The following is a 19,031-nucleotide window of genomic DNA, read 5'->3' as shown; positions in this document are numbered from 1 at the left end:
AAAATGTTGTAATACTATCAAATACTATATTTTCGTGGGGGCCCCTGTGGGGCCCGGGGCAAATTGCCTCACTTGCCCTCTCCCCCCCCCCCCCGGGGCAGCCTTCACACTGGGGGTGTGATTCCCAGCTTGCATAGACATACTCATGCTAGCTCTGCTTGAGCTAATGCCTAACAATAGCAATGTACTGCCCCGAGTACAATCCTGCCACAGACCCACTGCTGTTTTTGGGTGCCAGCTCCAGCAGAGCTAGAACAGGTACATCAAATGTAGATGTACCCTAAGTGGCAGTGGTTGTAGGTTAGGGGGGGGTTCAGTAGTATTGCAGTATCATTGAGGCAGGTTTTAGGATAACCTATTTAACTGATGACAAAAACAATTTCTAAGTAAACATAGCACTACTGGTGTTGTAATCTAGTCAGGCTGCACCCTCTGTCTCTGTCTCTGCAACTGCTTCTCCTGTGTATATGACAGAGAGACTGAGTTAAGAATAAGTGTAGCCAGGGCCGGTGCAAGGAAGTTTCGTGCCCTAGGCGAAACTTCCACCTTGCGCCGCCCCCAGCCCTGCAGCAGCTCCCCGCCCCCCCCACCCTGAGGCACCCCCCCCCCACGGCAGCTCCCCCCCCCCCCGCCCTGAGGCACCCCCCCCCCGGGGAGCCGTGTGGCAGCTCCCCACCCCAGCTCACCTCTGCTCCGCCTCCTCCCTGAGCACGCCACCCCCGCTCTAATTCTCCTCCCCTCCCAGGCTTGCGGCGCCAAACAGCTGATTGGTGCCGCAAGCCTGGGAGGCGGGAGAAGTGGAGCAGTGACGGCGTGCTTGGGGAGGGGGTGTAGCAGAGGTGAGCTGGGGTGGGGAGCCTGCAGCAGCTCCCCCCCCCTGCCCTGAGGCACCTCCGCAGCAGCTCCCCACCCCAGCTCACCTCTGCTCCGCCTCCTCCCCGAGCATGCCGCCCCCGCTCTAATTCTCCTCCCCTCCCAGGCTTGCGGCGCCAAACAGCTGATTGGCGCTGCAAGCCTGGGAGGTGGAAGAAGTGGAGCAGCGACCGCACGTTCGTGGAGGGGGCGTAGGAACGCTGTAAAAAGAAATTGGGGGCATCGCTTTTTGGTGCCCCCAAATCTTGGCGCCCTAGGCAACCGCCTAGTTTGCCTAAATAGTAGCACCGGCCCTGAGTGTAGCACTGTATACTGTTTTGCAGGATATGTGGCTCAACCCTTTGTAGCACACTGGGGAGATGGGTTTGGGTTGGGGGTGGGGAAGAAAAAGAGAGAGAGAGAGGGAGCGAGAGAGAGACAGAACCTTATCTAGACTCATAGGTGGTGAGTTATATGGGTCTGTGATGCCTGTGCTCCACCAATATTTAGGAACGTGGGCCTGGCTCCAACAATGTTTGGGCTTGCCGTGCTTTGGGGGGCCCTGCACTTCAGGGGGACATGGGGTCCAGGGTGGCCTCGGGGGTTAATGGGGGGCCTAGTAGAGATACAGCTTATACCTGCAAGAGAGCACTTTTGCCAGTGTACCTTGAACCACTTCTCCAAATGGAATAAGCTGTATCTGCACCCAGCGCGGTTTATCATTTACTAATAGCAAGTTACACATTGTAAAACGATGTAACCTAGCCCCATGTTAATGTTTAACCAGATGCTAATCCTCCCACGGCAATGTTTTGAGATTGGCCCTTCTTCTGGTCAACTGGTGTATTGTGTTTCTGGTGTGTATTGGCTCTCCATTTTAGAATGAGAGCCCCTCTGGGGAGAGGTTTCAGAGGGGTAGCTGTGTTAGTCTGTATCAGTAAAAACAACGAGGAGTCCTTGTGGCACCTTAGAGACTAACACATTTATTTGGGCATAAGTTTTTGTGGGCTAAAATCCACTTAATCAGATGCATGGAGTGGAAAATACAATAAGCAGGTATAAATATACAGCACATGAAAAGATGGGAGTTGCCTTACCAAGGGCGGGGGAGTCAGTATGTATCTATGTATCTGGGGAGAGGATGTATCTTTTCTTAAGTAATGTACATTGCCAAGCACTTAATAAAGAGCAATGACATCACCAAAGAGCAGTTTCTTAGGAGAATGCTAAAAATGTGTCTGGGAGCTGTATTGAATCAAGAATAATAATGCTTTTTTTATTTTTAAAAGAGGTTCCCTATTAATTTAGCATGCAATAAAAAACAGTTAAATAACCTGTTCACTAGGAACAGATGAAGCAATTTGATAAATTAAATACCAGCCGAAATTCAAACCAAACCTGAACAGAAGCTTTTTGGTTAAGTTGACTTTTAGTTTTCAATTTTAAGGTAGTTCTCACCCTTTTGGATCCCAGCCAGGACCGGGAGCTGAAGCGTTAAAATACTCTGCTTTGCCTTTGCGAGAGGCTATTCTTCAGGTATTATATAAGTTGTGACCAGAAGCAGGATGTACTGGCCATCTTGTGAGACAGTCTGTCCTCATTTGATTTCCAGTGCAATCTCACAGATTCAAGAGATGTTTAAATAGTTTAATACAGTTCTGATAGGTGTCCAACATTTGTGTGCTTATATTCAGTGTTTATGAACCTTCACATTCTTCAGCTTTACCTGCCCATCACTGAGTTCCACACCAACGTACTTTTCTTTTAACTGGTCTATTTCTATAACTAATGAATTCAGTGAAGATGACTGATGTTTTATGGGATATGTTACAGATTGGATTCCACATGGTGCATTCATTAGGTTAGTTTCCCATTCTCTCTCCTTTTGACATACTAGAAGTTTATTCTTTTATCCTATCTAATCTATCTATCTATCTGCAGTACCTGTGACTCAATCTCTCTGTGTCAGTATTTATCACCCTGGTATCTAAGAGCTGCACGTGGCTATGTATCTATCTAGGTTTTTACATAACCCCCTTAACCATATTCTGTGACTCTCATGAATAAAAGTGAGAGCAATCATATCTCTCTACTCCTTCTCTGCCATCGAAAAGAAAACATGTAGGGGTGAGTTTTTTCCATTTATTTATATTTATTGGTGGTGGTTCATTTTTCTATATACCTATCTATCCATGTAACAGCAAGGGTAGAAAAGATGGTCTAGTAGCTAGGGCACTGACCTAAAACTCAGGAGACCTGGATGCAATTTCTTACTTAGCTGGGCAATCTGTAGGACTTTGGGCAAGTCACTTAATCTACCTATGCCTCCATTCCCATCTGTAAAATAGACATAGCAGATCCCTTCCTCATGCAGACTTGCAAGGGGAAAAAAATCTATTAACAGTTGTGAGTAGAGCGGATTAAAACATGGAATTTCCAGTCCATGAGAAATTCAATACTTCAATATTTGTTTTCATACTGTACTAGAGCAGGACAAAAGGTTAACATACCAAAAAAATATCTGCAGCAGAAGTTCAGAAAAATTTTAGTTTTTAAATACCAGAATGAATTCCTGGTTTGGTTCGACATCAAACTGTCCACCTGAGCCATTGTGGTGCCTCATAGGAGTTGTACTTTGAGTGCCTCATCTCCTCCATGCTCCGTTACGGGCCAGGCTTCTTGGCCAAACTACATCTCCCATGGTATATAGTGGGCATATAATTCCAATGAGCATCACAGCAGTTCGGCCAGCAGGGAGACAACAATTCAACATGAGAGATATAGTCCAGCCAGGAATCTTGGCTCATAAAGGCAGAAAGGGAATGAGGCACCTGAACTACAATTCCCATGAGGCACAGCAGCAGCTCAGGCCTGACCCAAAATGTACCTTCATTTCACTTTTCCTAACCAAAAATAATAAATAAATAAATAATCCCACCAGAAAAGTTCAATTTTGCAGAAACTTCATTTTCCACCAAAAAACATCTTTTTCTAGTGATGGTGTTTCAAGGATGTTAGCTGGGTCCTCAAGTCTCTGCTTCAGGAATGTGAAATCCCCTGATTCACCCCTGTAGCCAGGGTAAGACAGAATAAGGGCAACCCCTTGTTTGGATCTATCTGTTCTTCTATCTTTCATTTGTATTTTGGTTAGCACCCTGGTATTTTAAGTGAGATCAAATAAACAGTGGCCAGAATCTTCACCCAAAGTTTAAATCAAATCTGATCTTAACTCCTTAGGAAGTTTTTAAAAACTCAATTAACTTCCTTTTCCCCTTCCCCCATTATATTTCATGTTTGTGAACTTTTTAACTTCTGGATCCTGGTTAGGACCAGAAACAGAAATGTCAAAATCTTCAGGAAAAAGCTACTATCGTATTTCCAGCCCAACCAGACACAAGGAATGCTGTCAATCTTGCAAGAAACCTTGTGCTCATGGGACTTCCAGCCCAATTTTATAGATTCATAAAGATTTGTGTTGTTCAACCTCTGGGTGTTTCTCTAAACTGTACCTCTGAAATTTTCAAGGTTCGTCCATCACTGGGTTGTTTTCTTTTCTGGTAATGGCAAAGACAAGACAAGACAGTGAAAACAATTGCTGTGGAAACAGTGCTGTGAAAAATGACACTCCCAAAGGGACCTCAGACAGTCCCCAAAGTCCTAGAGAAACCCAAACTGCCAACCTCGTCTATGACTCCGCTTCCATATGAACAGAATGAGCTTGCTTGTCTGAGATCTCTGGAGCGCACATATTAAAGCTTACCGTTTTTGTCCAGAATCTGTCCCAAAAGAGCGCCATTCCATCAAATTCATTTGCTCCTGTTGATTCAGCAGAACACGTGTCAGGGTTCAGTGGACAACAGATAATGGGAGCAAAGAGGCTTCCTTTCCCGCCAAACTCATCTGCTTTATATGTCCATGAAAAGTAGGCAATCATCACTCTCCGGAGCTCTCCAAACGTTCCCTTCTCTCAGCATCACCATTCACTAGCAAGATGGGTATGCGAAAAAGAGTAGTCTGAGTGGGGAGATGGCAGAGTAAAATATTCTCATTTCTGCCCCACTGCTGCTGAGAACTTGTTTAATAAAATAAATACTACTAATAATATTGTTTAAATAAAGTACTAATGTGCTGCAGGATTTAGCTAGGTCTTTCACTGCCCAGCTAAAGCCATTTAGAAGAAAGTGATACCCTGGGATGTCTTTGGGTAATAAATCACACCCCCTGCTCTTGTTTCATTTAAAAGCGAAGGGTGCTGAGTTTTACTAGGCCCCCTCTTGTCATCACAGTTTGTGATTTGCAGTGCCAGGGCCAGACTTCTCTTCCTTTTTTTCTCCCAACTGCCACGAGATCACATTACATTAGACAGAGAGGTCTGCCAGGTCACGGCTCTGGTCACCGTTGCCTACTTCCTGTTTCCTGCAAATTCCATACTGGGAATATTTTTCCTTTTATTTTTCCTTCCGAAAAGCTAGTTGGGGGCCTTGTCCAGTCAAAGGCAACCATGCAAAGAGGCTTGATCGGTGTGTGTGCACCTATATGAGCCAGAAAGGGAGAGTTGGAAGGGGAGGCAAGGGGTGAAGTTACAGTCTTGTGTCTGGAAAATGCATTTCATACTGTAGCACCACTTGTGACAGCCTTTCAAACGAACCATCAGCCTCACAACAATGCACTGCTGTTACATGGAGCTCCCAATAGCAGGCTGTACATGTGGGAATTGTTCCAGCTGCCATTCTGGGAACTGCTAGTTAGTAAACTTGAGCAAAATAAAACAAACAATGGATGTCTAGTCAACCCTGATTCACAGGGGAGAATGGAGCAAAGTGCATCCCTGCAGAAAATGCTCCTGATGTGATTAAAGCACAATTTACTCAGATTGATTTTTAAGCCAATCTCATGATTTTTTTTTGGGGGGGGGGGGGGGGCTTCATTCATGATTTTTTTAATGTTTCAGCTTGACAATAATATAAGTGCTCAGCATGTGCCAAACTTCATTCCATTGAAGTCACTGGTAAAACTCATCAACTTCAATGGGAAAAGCGTTAGGCCAGTGCTGGCCCTGTTGAAAAATCCCACCCAAGATGTCTACCAACACCCCAAGGAATGTTACCCCAAGAAACATAGCTCCTGTCCAGCCTTGGAAGCAGTTTAGAACATGGTTACATCTCACAAGACATTTCTACCTCTGGGCTCCATTGAAGCCAACACAGCTATGATGTGAGAATGAAGATGGGGAGTTCAAGCAAGAGCATTTATAGCCAATAATGAACAGGCTTGGTGAAAATCCCATGACTCTTGTCTGAAAAGACCTGATCCTTAATTTCTGCTTCAGGGAGGTGAAATTCCCCCTTGATTTACACATTTCAGTATTCTTGAGCTGCTGGACAGGATGCTGAGGAGTGAATTATTAACAGGAGTAGGGTGGTGCTTGGCTGGCAAGTAAACACAGAAGGTCCCTGTCCCACACAAATCCTAGCATGTTTTGGGTGGGGGAGTGAATTGGGAAAGAGATAATCAGCAATGGGAAGGGAATATTGCTCTTGGGGAAGCACAATGCATTCCACAGAGAGCCCAGTGTATAAGATGTTTTGTTCCACATCATTCTTGTTAATCACATTTTGTAATTAAAAAAAATTTAAATAGATTTCTGTTGAAAGACTTCATGGAAGAAGTGTGTTATAGAGAGGTCTTTGAATGCATAGGGGGTAGTTGCTGGCACACAAAAGTATAACAGCATCATGAGGGAAAGATTTGACAGAAGTGATTAGACAGAAGATCAGCAGAGAGCTACTGGAGTTGGAAATGGAGTAAGAAGAAATGAGAGCAAAGAGGTAAGCAGGCATGATGCTGTACAGAGCCTCAACGATACAGACCAGATACTTGAACTTGAAGCGGCAAGCAGGTGGGAGTCAGTGAAGGGATTCAAAGAGGGACATGACATCTCTGAGCAGCAAGAGCCAATGATGTTTGTAGGAGCTGCATTTTGGATGGGCTGGAGGAATGTGAGGTGAGATGCCTGGCAAGAACAGAGGAGAAGGCTGCACTGGTTAAATGAGAGAAAACCAATGCATGGATAAGGGATTTAGAAGTTAGACTCGAAAAGAAAAATATGGATTTTAGGGATGTAGTAAAGCAAAAAACAGAATTTGGTAACTGCAGGCTATGTGGCAGAGAAAATGGTGGAGTTAGCAGTGGGAACGGAGAAGAGGAGGGTATTTCGGAGGAAAGAAGAGTTCAGCTTTTGTCATGGTGAGTCTGAGTTGGCAGTGCACATTCCAGATGAGATGGTGGAATGACGTTCAGAGATGCAAGATGGAACAGAAGTGGACAAGTCAAGGTGGATTGGGAGATTTGGGAGTTGTCAGCATAGAAGTTATAGGTGAAGTCCCAAGAGTCACTCAGGGATAAGGTGTAGGTAGAGCAGAGGAGGGACCAAGTCCAAACTCAGCAGAGAAAGGCAGGACTAATTGAAAGGCAGCATGAGAACCAGGAGAGCCACAAAAGCTCAAGAAGCGGAAAGAACCCTGGAGAAAAACTGATCAACAAAATACAAACGGGGCAGGAAGCAAAAATAAACAGGAAAAAGACAAAGAAGGCCCTGTCTAATACTGATCATACACAATAACACTTCAAAAAATCATAGTGTGTGGCCATTAATGGGGAGTAGAGCTTTATACTAAGGTTTATCTCATAAACTTGCTTGCAAATAAGTAGGTTGTATGTATCTTTGACTAGTTAAGTAGTGTGATAGCTTGAATTTTCTGAGAGGAGAACTATTCTTAACCCTGTGATTTATAAACAGCTGTTTCTGGAGAGCATGTAGACCAAGGGGAAGGAAACACGGCCACTGCATGCTTTGCTCTTTTATCACACCTTCAGGTTTTCCACTCCCTGCCATAGGTTTGCAAATCTAATGCAACAGAGTTGCTTAGAACACACTCATTTTTCTCTTTGCTTCAGAGTCTCTCAGCTCACCCTCCTGGTATACCAATGAGATGTGCAATAGTGTTTGAACAAGCAACAGCACAGGTTGAGTGCGCCAGAAAAGAGGTAGAAGCAGGAGCACAGTGGGGTTGCGGGTGAGGATTTAGAGTAGGCTTTGGAGTAGTGAGGATTCAGGAGAGATCATGGTTGTCGTCTTGTTACAAATTTTGTTAGGAAGGTGGAAGCTTTTCGAATCCCCTTGCACTAAAGGGCTAACAATACATTAGCTTCTCCAAGGAGTGAGGGCAAATGGACATTTGGCTCTTCAATGGTGCACAGAGTCACTTCGTTATATTCTCCTATTGGTTTGTCCAGTAAATTTTACACATAGTTCCATTCACTATAGTGTCTCTTGTCAGGGAGACCTTGCACATCAGATCCCAGTATCAGAACCCAATATGTGCTGGCACAGTGCACACCTAAGGTATGTCTACACTGCAATCAGTAGCGTAGGCACACCTGAGCAAGCGTTGATTGAGTTAGCTCACTAAAAATACCAGTGAAGCCACAGCAGCACAGGCAACAGCATGGACTAGACACCCAAGTTCACTTGGGTCCATGGGTATGTACTCAGGTGGCTAACCCAGACTGCTGCAGCTTCACTGGCACTGCTATTCAGAGGCAACATGTGTGGGGTCACATGCCCTCTCAGGTTTGCTGCTTGGCTTGTACTGAGCATGCTCACCCAGCCTGAGCATGCTCAGTAACACTGCTAAAGCCGGCTGCCCTCACTCTGCCCACCCACTATCAGCAGGCACGGGTCATCTCTGCTGCTATTGTTAGTTAGTGAGCTACCTTGATCAATGCTAGCTCAGGTATGTGTACACATGCTGTAATTACACCTCTGATTCGAGTGTAATCATACCCTCAGAGAATAGGAGCATCTGTCTGCCATGTAATCATGAAGGAATGCATATCCTACAGTAGCAGGGCCATTAAACACTGTTAGGGTTACTGGGGGCGCAGCTGGGTTATAGGCTCACGAGTGTGAGAATGCTGGGTCATTTGTGATCTAGGAAGCCCATAATGGGTAGCAGTTTTCCCTGCCACACATTGAGTTCTGTGCCATAGAGAGAGAAAAGTTGTGGAATTTTCTTATTTGTAAACACCTCAACAGCCCAACACTGTGGCATTTAATTTTAGAAAGGGGAACTATGCAAAAATGAAGAGGTTAGTTACACAGAAATTAAAAGGTACAGTGCCTAGAGTGAAATCCCTGCAAGCTGCATGGACACTTTTTAAAGACACCGTAATAGAGGCCCAACTTAAATGTATAACCCAAATTAAAAACACAGTAAAAGGATTAAAAGGATTAAAAAAAAAAAAAGCCACCGTGGCTTAACAACTATGTAAAAGAAACAGTGAGAGATAAAAAGGCATATTTTAAAAAGTGGAGGTCAAATTCTAGTGAGGTAAATAGAAAGGAGCATAAACACTGCCAAATTAAATGTAAAAATGTAATAAGAAAAGCCAAAAAGGAGTTTGAAGAAGAGCTAGCCAAAAACTCAAAAGGTAATAACAAAATGTTTTTTAAGTACATCAGAAGCAGGAAGCCTGCTAAACAACCAGTGGGGCCCCTGGACGATTGAGATACAAAAGGAGCGCTTAAAGACGATAAAGTCATTGCAGAGAAACTAAATGAATTCTTTGCTTCAGTCTTCACGGCTGAGGATGTTAGGGAGATTCCCAAACCTGAGCCGTCCTTTGTAGGTGACAAACCTGAAGAATTGTCAGAGATTAAAGTGTTATTAGAAGAGGTTTTGGAATTAATTGATACATTTAACAGTAACAAGTCACCGGGACCAGATAGTATTCACCCAAGAGTTCTGAAAGAACTCAAATGTGAAATTGTGGAACTATTAACTATGGTTTGTAATCTGTCCTTTAAATCAGCTTCTGTATCCAATGACTGGAAGTTAGCTAATGTAACACCAATATTTAAAAAGGGCTCTAGAGGTGATCCTGGCAATTACAGACCGGTAAGTCTAACGTCAATACCAGGCAAATTAGTTGAAACAATAGTAAAGAATAAAATTGTCAGACACCTAGAAGAACATAAATTGTTGGGCAAAAGTCAACATGGTTTCTGTAAAGGGAAATCATGTCTTACTAATCTATTAGAGTTCTTTGAATGGGTCAACAAACATGTGGACAAGGGGGATCCAGTGGACATAGTGTACTTAGATTTCCAGAAAGCCTTTGACAAGGTCCCTCACCAAAGGCTCTTACGTAAATTAAGTTGTTATGGGATAAGAGGGAAGACCCTTTCATGGATTGAGAACTGGTTAAAAGACAGGGAACAAAGGGTAGGAATAAATGGTAAATTTGCAGAATGGAGAGAGGTAACTAGTGGTGTTCCCCAAGGGTCAGTCCTAGGACTAATCCTATTCAATTTATTCATAAATGATCTGGAGAAAGGGGTAAACAGTGAAGTGGCAAATTTTGCAGATGATACTAAACTGCTCAAGATAGTTAAGACCAAAGCAGACTGTGAAGAATTTCAAAAAGATCCCACAAAACTAAGTGATTGGGCAACAAAATGGCAAATGAAATTTAACGTGGATAAATGTAAAGTAATGCACATTGGAAAAAATAACCCCAACTACACATACAATATGTTGGGGGCTAATTTAGCTACAACGAATCAGGAAAGAGATCTTGGAGTCATCGTGGCTAATTCTCTGAAGACGTCCACGCAGTGTGCAGCGGTAGTCAAAAAAGCAAACAGGATGTTAGGAATCATTCAAAAAGGGATAGAGAATAAGACAGAGAATATCTTATTGCCCTTCTATAAATCCATGGTATGCCCACATCTTGAATACCGCATACAGATGTGGTCTCCTCATCTCAAAAAAGATATACTAGCATTAGAAAAGGGTCCAAGAAGGGCAACTAAAATAATTAGGGATTTCGGACGGGTCCCATATGAGGAGAGATTAAAGAGGCTAGGACTTTTCAGCTTGGAAAAGAGAAGACTAAGGAGGGATATGATAGAGGTAAATAAAAACATGAGTGGTATGGAGAAAATGAATAAGGAAAAGTTATTTACTTGTTCCCATAATATAAGAACTAGGGGCCACCAAATGGAATTAACGGGCAGCGGGTTTAAAACAAACAAAAGAAAGTTCTTCTTCACACAGTGCACAGTCAACCTGTGGAACTCCTTGCCTGAGAAGGTTATGAAGGCTAGGACTATAACAGGGTTTAAAAGAGAACTAGATAAATTCATGAAGGTTAAGTCCATTAATGACTATTAGCTAGGATGGGTAAGGAATGGTGTCCCTAGCCTCTGTTTGTCAGAGGGTGGAGATGGATGGCAGGAGAGAGATCACTTATGTCCCAGGAAATAATGAGATACAGCAACTCTCCTAAGAGAACGTGGCACTGTGGGGTGCTGAAAGATAGAGCAAGTGAGCGCTACAGGTTTGTGAGACTGGTGTGTGCGCTGTTTAATGACACTCAGAGAGTAAAGGTTTGCCGTCTGACATGTGTGCGCAACTTCCACTAACTGGTCTGGGAGTGACACGTCTCTTTGAGGGCAGGACTTGGCCCACGGCATAGTTCATGTCTGCAGCAATTGTTCTATCCTGACTGTACAGAGCAATTGTAGTAATTCTGATTTCCATGGCAATCCCGTGGGGAAATGAGGGGGAAGCCTCAAGGAAAGGCAGAAAATTGAAGATTTAATGACTTATTGATGCTCACTCAGCCCCCTACTCGCTGTTAAGATTAAAGGCTCGACCTGCTTCCTGTGTATCTAATGGCTGGATTTTTGTTTTGTTTTGGCAGAGCAGTGCTGGGCCTCTAATACCTGCTGCCCTGTTTCTTCTGTCAGGAAATACACTGTAGGGAGCAAGGATTCATGTGTCAAACCTCTCCATGGGCCAAAGGGGCTGTATGGAAAACAAATGGGAACAAAACAGCTTTAAAAGTGGACTTCAAACCTATACAAGAAATGAAAAAATCTGCTTTCAAGCTACTCACAGTCCTGAATCAGTAGCAACCGTAGAGTCAAATTCTACCCTCACTTACACATATGCAACCCCACTGAGTTCAATAGCCTCACACAGCTGTGAGGGGAGAATTTGGGCCTGGATGTGTAGAATTTAAAATGACCAGCAAATATATTTCAAAACAAATTAACTGAAAATCAATTTATCCTTCAGGAGGTTGCATTTAGGAGTCTGCATCTTCCCTGCCACAAATAATGACAATCAGGACTAGGCTGAACTAGTCCTCTCCCAACTGCTGGCTGTCTTTCAAACCCAGTCAAACCTCAGTATATTTTGAGGTGCAGTAAACTGGAACCATCTCCCCTACCAAGCAAGAGAGAGGAGTAATGCCCCTCACTTACTCATTTCTCCCACCATCCTTGTGACTTTCGTTCATAACACACCAGTCACTCTGAAACTCCTTCAGCCCCTTACTTCAGTGTGGATGGTTTCTCTTCTGGAGCCCAGTTGTAGCTAACTCAAATCTCATAGCTCTGGGGTGTGCAACACATTTGAAGCATATCACCCCAGAACATGGGAAACACAATTTCAGCAACAGTAGGGCCAAGCAGAAAGAGTGCTAACAGTGCTGCTGAACAGGGCCGCCCAGAGGATTCAGGGGGCCTGGGGTCTTCGGTGGCAGGGGGCCCCCACTGCTGAATTGCCGCCAAAGATCCGGCACTTCGGCGACGGGTCCCGGGCCGGAAGGACCCCCCGCAGCAGGTCTTCAGGGCACTTCGGCAGCGGGTCCCAGGGCGGAAGGACCCCCCCGCCGCCGAACTGCCGCCGAAGACCTGGAGCGGAAGAAGCTCCGGGGGCCCGGGCCCCGCGAGAGTTTTCCGGGGCCCCCAGAGCGAGTGAAGGACCCCGCTCCAGGGGCCCTGAAAAACTCTTGTGGGAGCCCCCACGGGGCCCGGGGCCTGGGGCAAATTGCCCCACTTGCCCCCCTCTCTGGGCGGCCCTGCTGCTGGAGAAGGGAAGCAGCATCTCTAGACTCTCCAATTTGAAGAGGTTGGAGGGGTAGGAGAAAGAAGGCTTCAGGTCACCCCCTTGGAGATATGAGAATGCATGGGTTTCCATGCAAGACCAGCATTCCAGGGTAGTTTTAGGGGCAACTGTTTTCCTTATTCTAACAAAGTTTCTTGCTCAGTGTTAGACAAAAGAAACTTTCTGTGGTTCTTTCCATTGTCCCATGACAGGATGGGGAATTTACTATAAGAACTGGGTTAAAATAAATGGATACGCAGTCAGGCTTTAGGTCCCAAGTCCAACTTTTTTGTTCGGTTTCACCGCCCAAGTGTTTGTACCACCTGAATTTAACTTTCAGTTTCATGGTTTAGATGAATCCAAATACTCAAAGGGAAATAGAGCAAAAGTCAGCCAAAAGCTCCAATTTTGGCCTGATTTATGCTCTTTAACCAGGCAAATCCAGAGCTCCATGAGTTTTCACTCCAAATCAATCCAGGTTCATAAATCTCTGTGAAACTTTTCATGAACCTGTCCTGTCCCAAGTTTGGGCTTTGCAGTGCAACCTGAAATGGGAAGAGTTATACCTGGCTTCATTATAAAAGTTAGGCAGAAGTTTAATTTTTAAGATGATACATAAACATACAACAGACAACATAGCCAATGACATTACACCCAGAATGTGTTTCCCTTCTGATTCAAATCTGCCATTCAACAAGGCCCTGATCATCAACGCTCTGAAGCCTGTGTGCTACTTTAAGCATGTGAGCTGTGCCATTGACATCAGCGAGACTACTCAGATGTTTTGAGTTACGCACGTGCTCAAATCCTTTGCTGGATGAGGGCTCAAATGAGCAGGCCAGTACTGAAATCACCCATGCAGTACCATTTGAAAAATGCCTCAGTTTCCTTTTCCTTATGTTATGTTGTCATTTCTATTTCCCCTCTTTTTAAAAAAATACATTGTTTAAAAGGTTTCCTAATTCCATCCTAAATGAGTCTTAGGCCAGCTCATTTTTCATCCAGAGAAATCTGTCAGCCTGCTATGCAGAAATTCTTCATTCTTCCAACTAGCATAAATCCTTCCTCAGTTTTAAATAAACTGATCTCCAGTAACTTACAAGGGCACTTGATTGTCTTACCCCCAAAGAGTAGCATCTCCATACATGTGGTTACTATAAGCCAAATTCATGTTAACCTTCTCTTAGAGACAAAGAGTGTGTGTGTCTATGTGTGACCATACAGGGCGGTTTGTTTGTATGTGATAGGATATGTGACACTCTGTGTGTGTGTGTGTGTGTGTGTGTGACTGAGTTTCTGCGCATGCACATACACAAACACACACACTTTAGGGGGGGTTAGCTTAGCTATAAACATTATTCAACTCCATGCAAGCTATATAGGTGAGTGTTCACTCAGGCATTTCAAGCAGTGAGCAGAAAGGTCTTTCCAAGCTAATATCTAAGGCTGTGAAAATGGGACATTTTCCCCTTCAGTGCTGCAATAATCCACCATGCAAGGCAGGGTTAAATTTTCTCTTTCATCACTTGCCAGTCACTCCAAGTGTTGCTAATGTCTGAAATCAAATCTGAGTGTCTCCCTAGCTGGCGTGGTGCTGTGGGCCTTTCTTCTCCTCTTTCTCTTCTGTTTGGGTCCTCATTCCCCATGAACCTGTCATCACATTAAATATGTATTATTTAATTCAGCCTGTGGGAGAAGCAGCGATTGTGTTGTATGTTAATGGCCACATTTGCAGCTGGATTACTCCCTAGGGCTCTACATGGTTCATATCTGGGCCCGTGACATACTGCCTCAAAGCGGAACCATAACCAGCAAATTTGCACCTGACTCTAAAATATGATTGCTCCTTTTCTTTTTCATTTCCCCCTTAATCTCCTCTGCCCGTCCCTCCACCTCCTCATGCCTGCAGACTGCTCCCAGGCTCCAATAGAGCTAACTAACTGACCCCTGCCAGCACATCAAGGGGAGGACATGAAAGTGACAAGACTCGTGGTGTGTATGTGTGTGTTTGTGCGAGCCGTGCTTACAGACTTCCCCCCTGCAAAAATATCAATGCTTAACATTAACAATGCATTGTGTTTTTCTTGTAGGACACACTAAAGAACCTGCCACGAAAGGTAAATAATTTTTTTTAAGGGCCAGGATAAAGATACCAGTCTGGGTGACAATGAATGTTTGCAGTTCACTTAGAGAGAAAACAGAGATAGGTCTGAATTGCAAAATTCAGATCTGGATCCAGGTTTGGATTCAGCACCCCTTCCAAAGTTTGGAGTTGTTTTGAGCAGGGCTTTTTTTTTTTTTGGACCATTCCTACCATAAATGCAGAATGTTCTACTAAAAATTGTAACCTGCTGGCCTGGATTTCTTTTGCCTCAGCAGGATCTTAGCTATGACAGTGATAGGCACCTTATTAAGAGGAACCTAAAATAGATTGATAGATAGATTGGATGGAAAATATGGAATGGAATTTTCAAAACTATTTTCCAAAATAACAAGACCTCATGCAACAGCAGTGTCTCTGACACCTGTCTAATCATAAGAGGGAGCTAGTTTCAATGTTATTCATATAATAGACATGCTATATTGCCAGTGCACAGCCACAGCATACTGGTATAAAATTTCTCCAAGACCAATCGATTATCATTGCTGTTCCACTGCATTCTTACATTAGGGATATTAATTTCTTCCAGTTTCAGTGACCACCTCTTACATAATCTTGCTGTTAAAAACATGTTAATCAGTATAACAAAGGGTCTTTGAAACTACAAATGCGAAGGAATTTTGGAAGTCTAGATGGTAAGGGCTTTGCCCAGGGCCCCATGCATGACGCTGCATAGAGCGGCTCTGCCTCCAGAGCAGAATGGGAAGCAGATTGTGACTCAGAGTTATTATCTGCCTCCCGATTGTGCCCGTGCTCCGGGGCAGAGATGTACCCTGCTGCAGCCCAGTGCCTGGTACAGCATAAGTCTCCTAGCATACTGTCATAGCTACAATGACCATGGTGTGGTGGGTGGGGGAGAAGGGGAGGAGTCAAGGATCTGCATGGGAGAGGGAGGAGCTCCTGTGCAGAGACTGCTTTCACCCTGCCCTTCTACCCGCAATGCAGGGAGCCAGCATGGGTGTGTAAGGCATCCTCTTATTCCATGTACGATCCCATGGATCACATGTGTCAAACTCAAGGCCCGCGGGCCACATCCGGCCCGCCATACAATTATATCCGGCCCGCGAAATCGTTTTATATATCTGTTTTTAATGGCCCTGTGATATGACGCCCCAATAACACACACTACAAATCCCATGATGCAGTGCAATTGCCGCCAACGGCAAGCCGCGGTTCAAGTTCGCGGTCTGTTGATATATACAACGCTAATATCAAATCAAAGCTAGACCCCAACAATGGCCAAGAGAAAAATTGATTCTGAAAACCGAGGCTTTCAAAGCCGGTGGGAGAATGAGTATATGTTTACTGAAATTGCAGGTAAACCAGTGTGTCTCCTTTGCGGGAGTAATATCGCTGTAATGAAGGAGTATAACCTAAGACGGCACTACGAGACGAAACATGAGAACAAATTCAAAAACCTGAGCGCAGGACAGAAGCTACAAAAGGTAGAGGAGTTGAAGAAGAATTTGACATCCCAGCAGACGTTTTTCACCAAAGCAAAATCACAAAGTGAAGCTGCTGTGAAAGCAAGTTTCATTGTGGCCGAAGAGATCGCCAAATCAGGACGGCCGTTTACCGAGGGGGAATTCGTAAAGAATTGTATGATGAAAGTGTGCGATGTCCTTTGTCCAGATAAAACGCGAGCGTTTGCAAATGTAAGCCTCAGCAGAAACACTGTTGCTAATCGGGTTTGTGAGATGGCGACTGATTTGAAAACACAGTTGACTGAAAGAGCAAAAGATTTTGTTGCATACTCCCTTGCCGTGGATGAAACTACTGACGCGACTGACACTGCACAGCTGGCGATATTTATCCGTGGTGTGGATTCCAATTTGTGCGTAACAGAGGAAATACTGGACATTAAATCGATGCACGGGACAACGAAAGGAGAAGACATCTTTGGAAATGTATTTCAAAGTGTAACCGACATGAAACTGCCGTGGGAAAAACTCGTTGGACTTACAACAGATGGCGCACCTGCTATGTGTGGTGAAAAAAATGGACTGGTGGGAAGGATGCGCTCAAAGATGCGGGAGGAGAACTGTGCCGGTGAGTTGACAGTGTATCACTGCATCATACACCAGGAATCGCTGAGTGCTAAAGTCCTAAAAATGGATCATGTGATGAACACTGTAACACAAACCGTCAACTTTATCAGAGCCCACGGTTTAAATCACCGCCAATTCCAGTCTTTTCTGCGGGAAATAGATAGCGAGTTTGGCGATATGCCATATCATACGGAGGTCCGGTGGCTAAGTCGGGGAAAAGTTCTCAAAAGACACTTTGAGCTGCGAGAGGAAATCTGCCAGTTCATGGACAGTAAGGGGAAAGACTGCACAGTTCTGCGGGATGAAAAGTGGAAATGTGAGTTGGCGTTCCTGGCTGACATAACGTCGCATCTTAGCGCTTTAAACCTTCAACTCCAGGGACGGGAGCACATAATAACCGATATGCATGATGCAGTGAAGGCATTTCAAGTGAAGCTGCGCTTATGGGAGACACAAATGCACCAATGCAACTTGTCTCACTTTCCCTGTTGCCAAGTAATACGGAACCAAGAAAGTGCCACAGTTTTCCCAAATGCCACCTTTGCTGAAAAACTCAGCGCGCTGCGCACTGAGTTCGCACGGCGCTTCAGTGACTTTGAGGCACAGAAAAGTAACTTCGAGCTGCTTCGCAACCCATTTGCAGTCGATGTGGAAACCGCACCTGTAGAAATGCAGATGGAGCTGATAGAACTGCAATGTAACGGGACACTGAAGGCAAAGTACGACACTGCGGGGCCAGCACAGTTCACTCGCTTCATTCCTGAAGCGATGCCGCAGCTCCGCCAACATGCGGCTCGAATCCTGTCCATGTTTGGCAGCACATATCTGTGCGAGCAGCTGTTCTCTGTGATGAAAATTAACAAAACGTCACACAGGAGTCGCCTCACTGATGAACACCTGCAATCGATCCTGAGAATCTTCACAACACAGAACCTAACCCCAAACATAAACGAACTTGTTGCAAAGAAAAGACTCCAAGTATCAGGCTCTGACTAAATAGGACAAGAAAATGGAATGTTATGATTTGTTATGATTATACTTTTGCTTTAAATTCAATTTTTTATTTATATTTTCAGATTTTTTAATATTCCAGCATGTACAGATTTTGAATGTATTGTATTGACAGGATATTTTTTTATGAAGAGCAAAATATTTTAAGTTGAAATGTATTTATTTTGGAATGATATCCTGTATTTTGGTTCATATTAATGGTTAAAAAACAAATATTTAGTCTGTTAAATAAATGGTTATACTGTTCGGCCCGCGAGTTTTGAGTTTTGGCCCCCTGTGCAATTGAGTTTGACACCCCTGCCATGGATTGTTAGGCCATGATGAGCAGTGGCAGCTATCACAAACCTCTTCCTTTTCTTAAACATGGGGTCAGATTGTGATTCCCTTACATTATACAGTACTTTGCATCATTGACTGCAGTGAAATTTCTCATGGTGTAAGGTGCTATTCAACATAAGTAAGAATATCACACTCTGACCTAGTTTAAGGTTTCTGGGCCAGATCATCAGGCGGCGTAAATGAAGTCAAGGGATTAACACTGATTTACACCAGCTGAGAATCTGTGTTTAACAGATGCTTTTGCCTTTCAGCACAGGGATGAATATAGTAAAGCTGCTCATACCTTTTATTTTTGTATTATTATTATTATTATTATTATTATTAATATTTTAGTTTGCAAGTCAGAGTTCACTCCAAGTATATCACCTCAAACACACACACACCCTGAATCAAGAGGGTCAAACTCAAAGTTTAACAAAGAGGTTAAGAGATGATTTAATCACAGTCTAAGTAACTACATGGGGAACAGAAATTTCATAATGGAGAGCTCTTCCATTTAGCAGACAAAGGTATAACAAGATCCAATCCAGTTGAAACTAGACAAATTCAGACTGGAAATATGGTATCATTTTTTAAGTGAGGTTAATTACTCATTGGTACAATTTGCCAAGGCTTTAGGTGGATTCTCTATCACTGGCACACTTAAAATCAAGCTTGGAA

At 44.0% G+C, this 19,031-nt stretch overlaps 1 protein-coding gene across 1 annotated transcript; it reads left to right on the top strand.

The window, feature by feature from the left end:
- Nucleotides 1–15,977: 15,977 nt before the first annotated feature.
- On the top strand, nt 15,978–18,313 carry LOC135982407 (general transcription factor II-I repeat domain-containing protein 2A-like). Its single transcript, XM_065588986.1, has one exon. The coding sequence runs from the start codon at nt 16,209–16,211 to the stop codon at nt 18,015–18,017; it is 1,809 nt and encodes a 602-aa protein (XP_065445058.1). The 5' UTR covers nt 15,978–16,208; the 3' UTR covers nt 18,018–18,313.
- The last annotated feature ends 718 nt before the right edge of the window (nt 18,314–19,031 follow it).

The sequence above is a fragment of the Chrysemys picta genome, chromosome 3 (assembly GCF_011386835.1).
Source record: "Chrysemys picta bellii isolate R12L10 chromosome 3, ASM1138683v2, whole genome shotgun sequence".
Taxonomy (NCBI): domain Eukaryota; kingdom Metazoa; phylum Chordata; order Testudines; family Emydidae; genus Chrysemys; species Chrysemys picta.
The sequence above is the reverse complement of the archived record's forward strand: the minus strand, read 5'-3'. Positions and strand labels throughout refer to the sequence as shown.

Excerpts from the sequence above, each read along its gene's own strand:
- LOC135982407 (XM_065588986.1), top strand. The coding sequence starts at position 16,209 with ATGGCCAAGAGAAAAATTGATTCTGAAAACCGAGGCTTTCAAAGCCGG.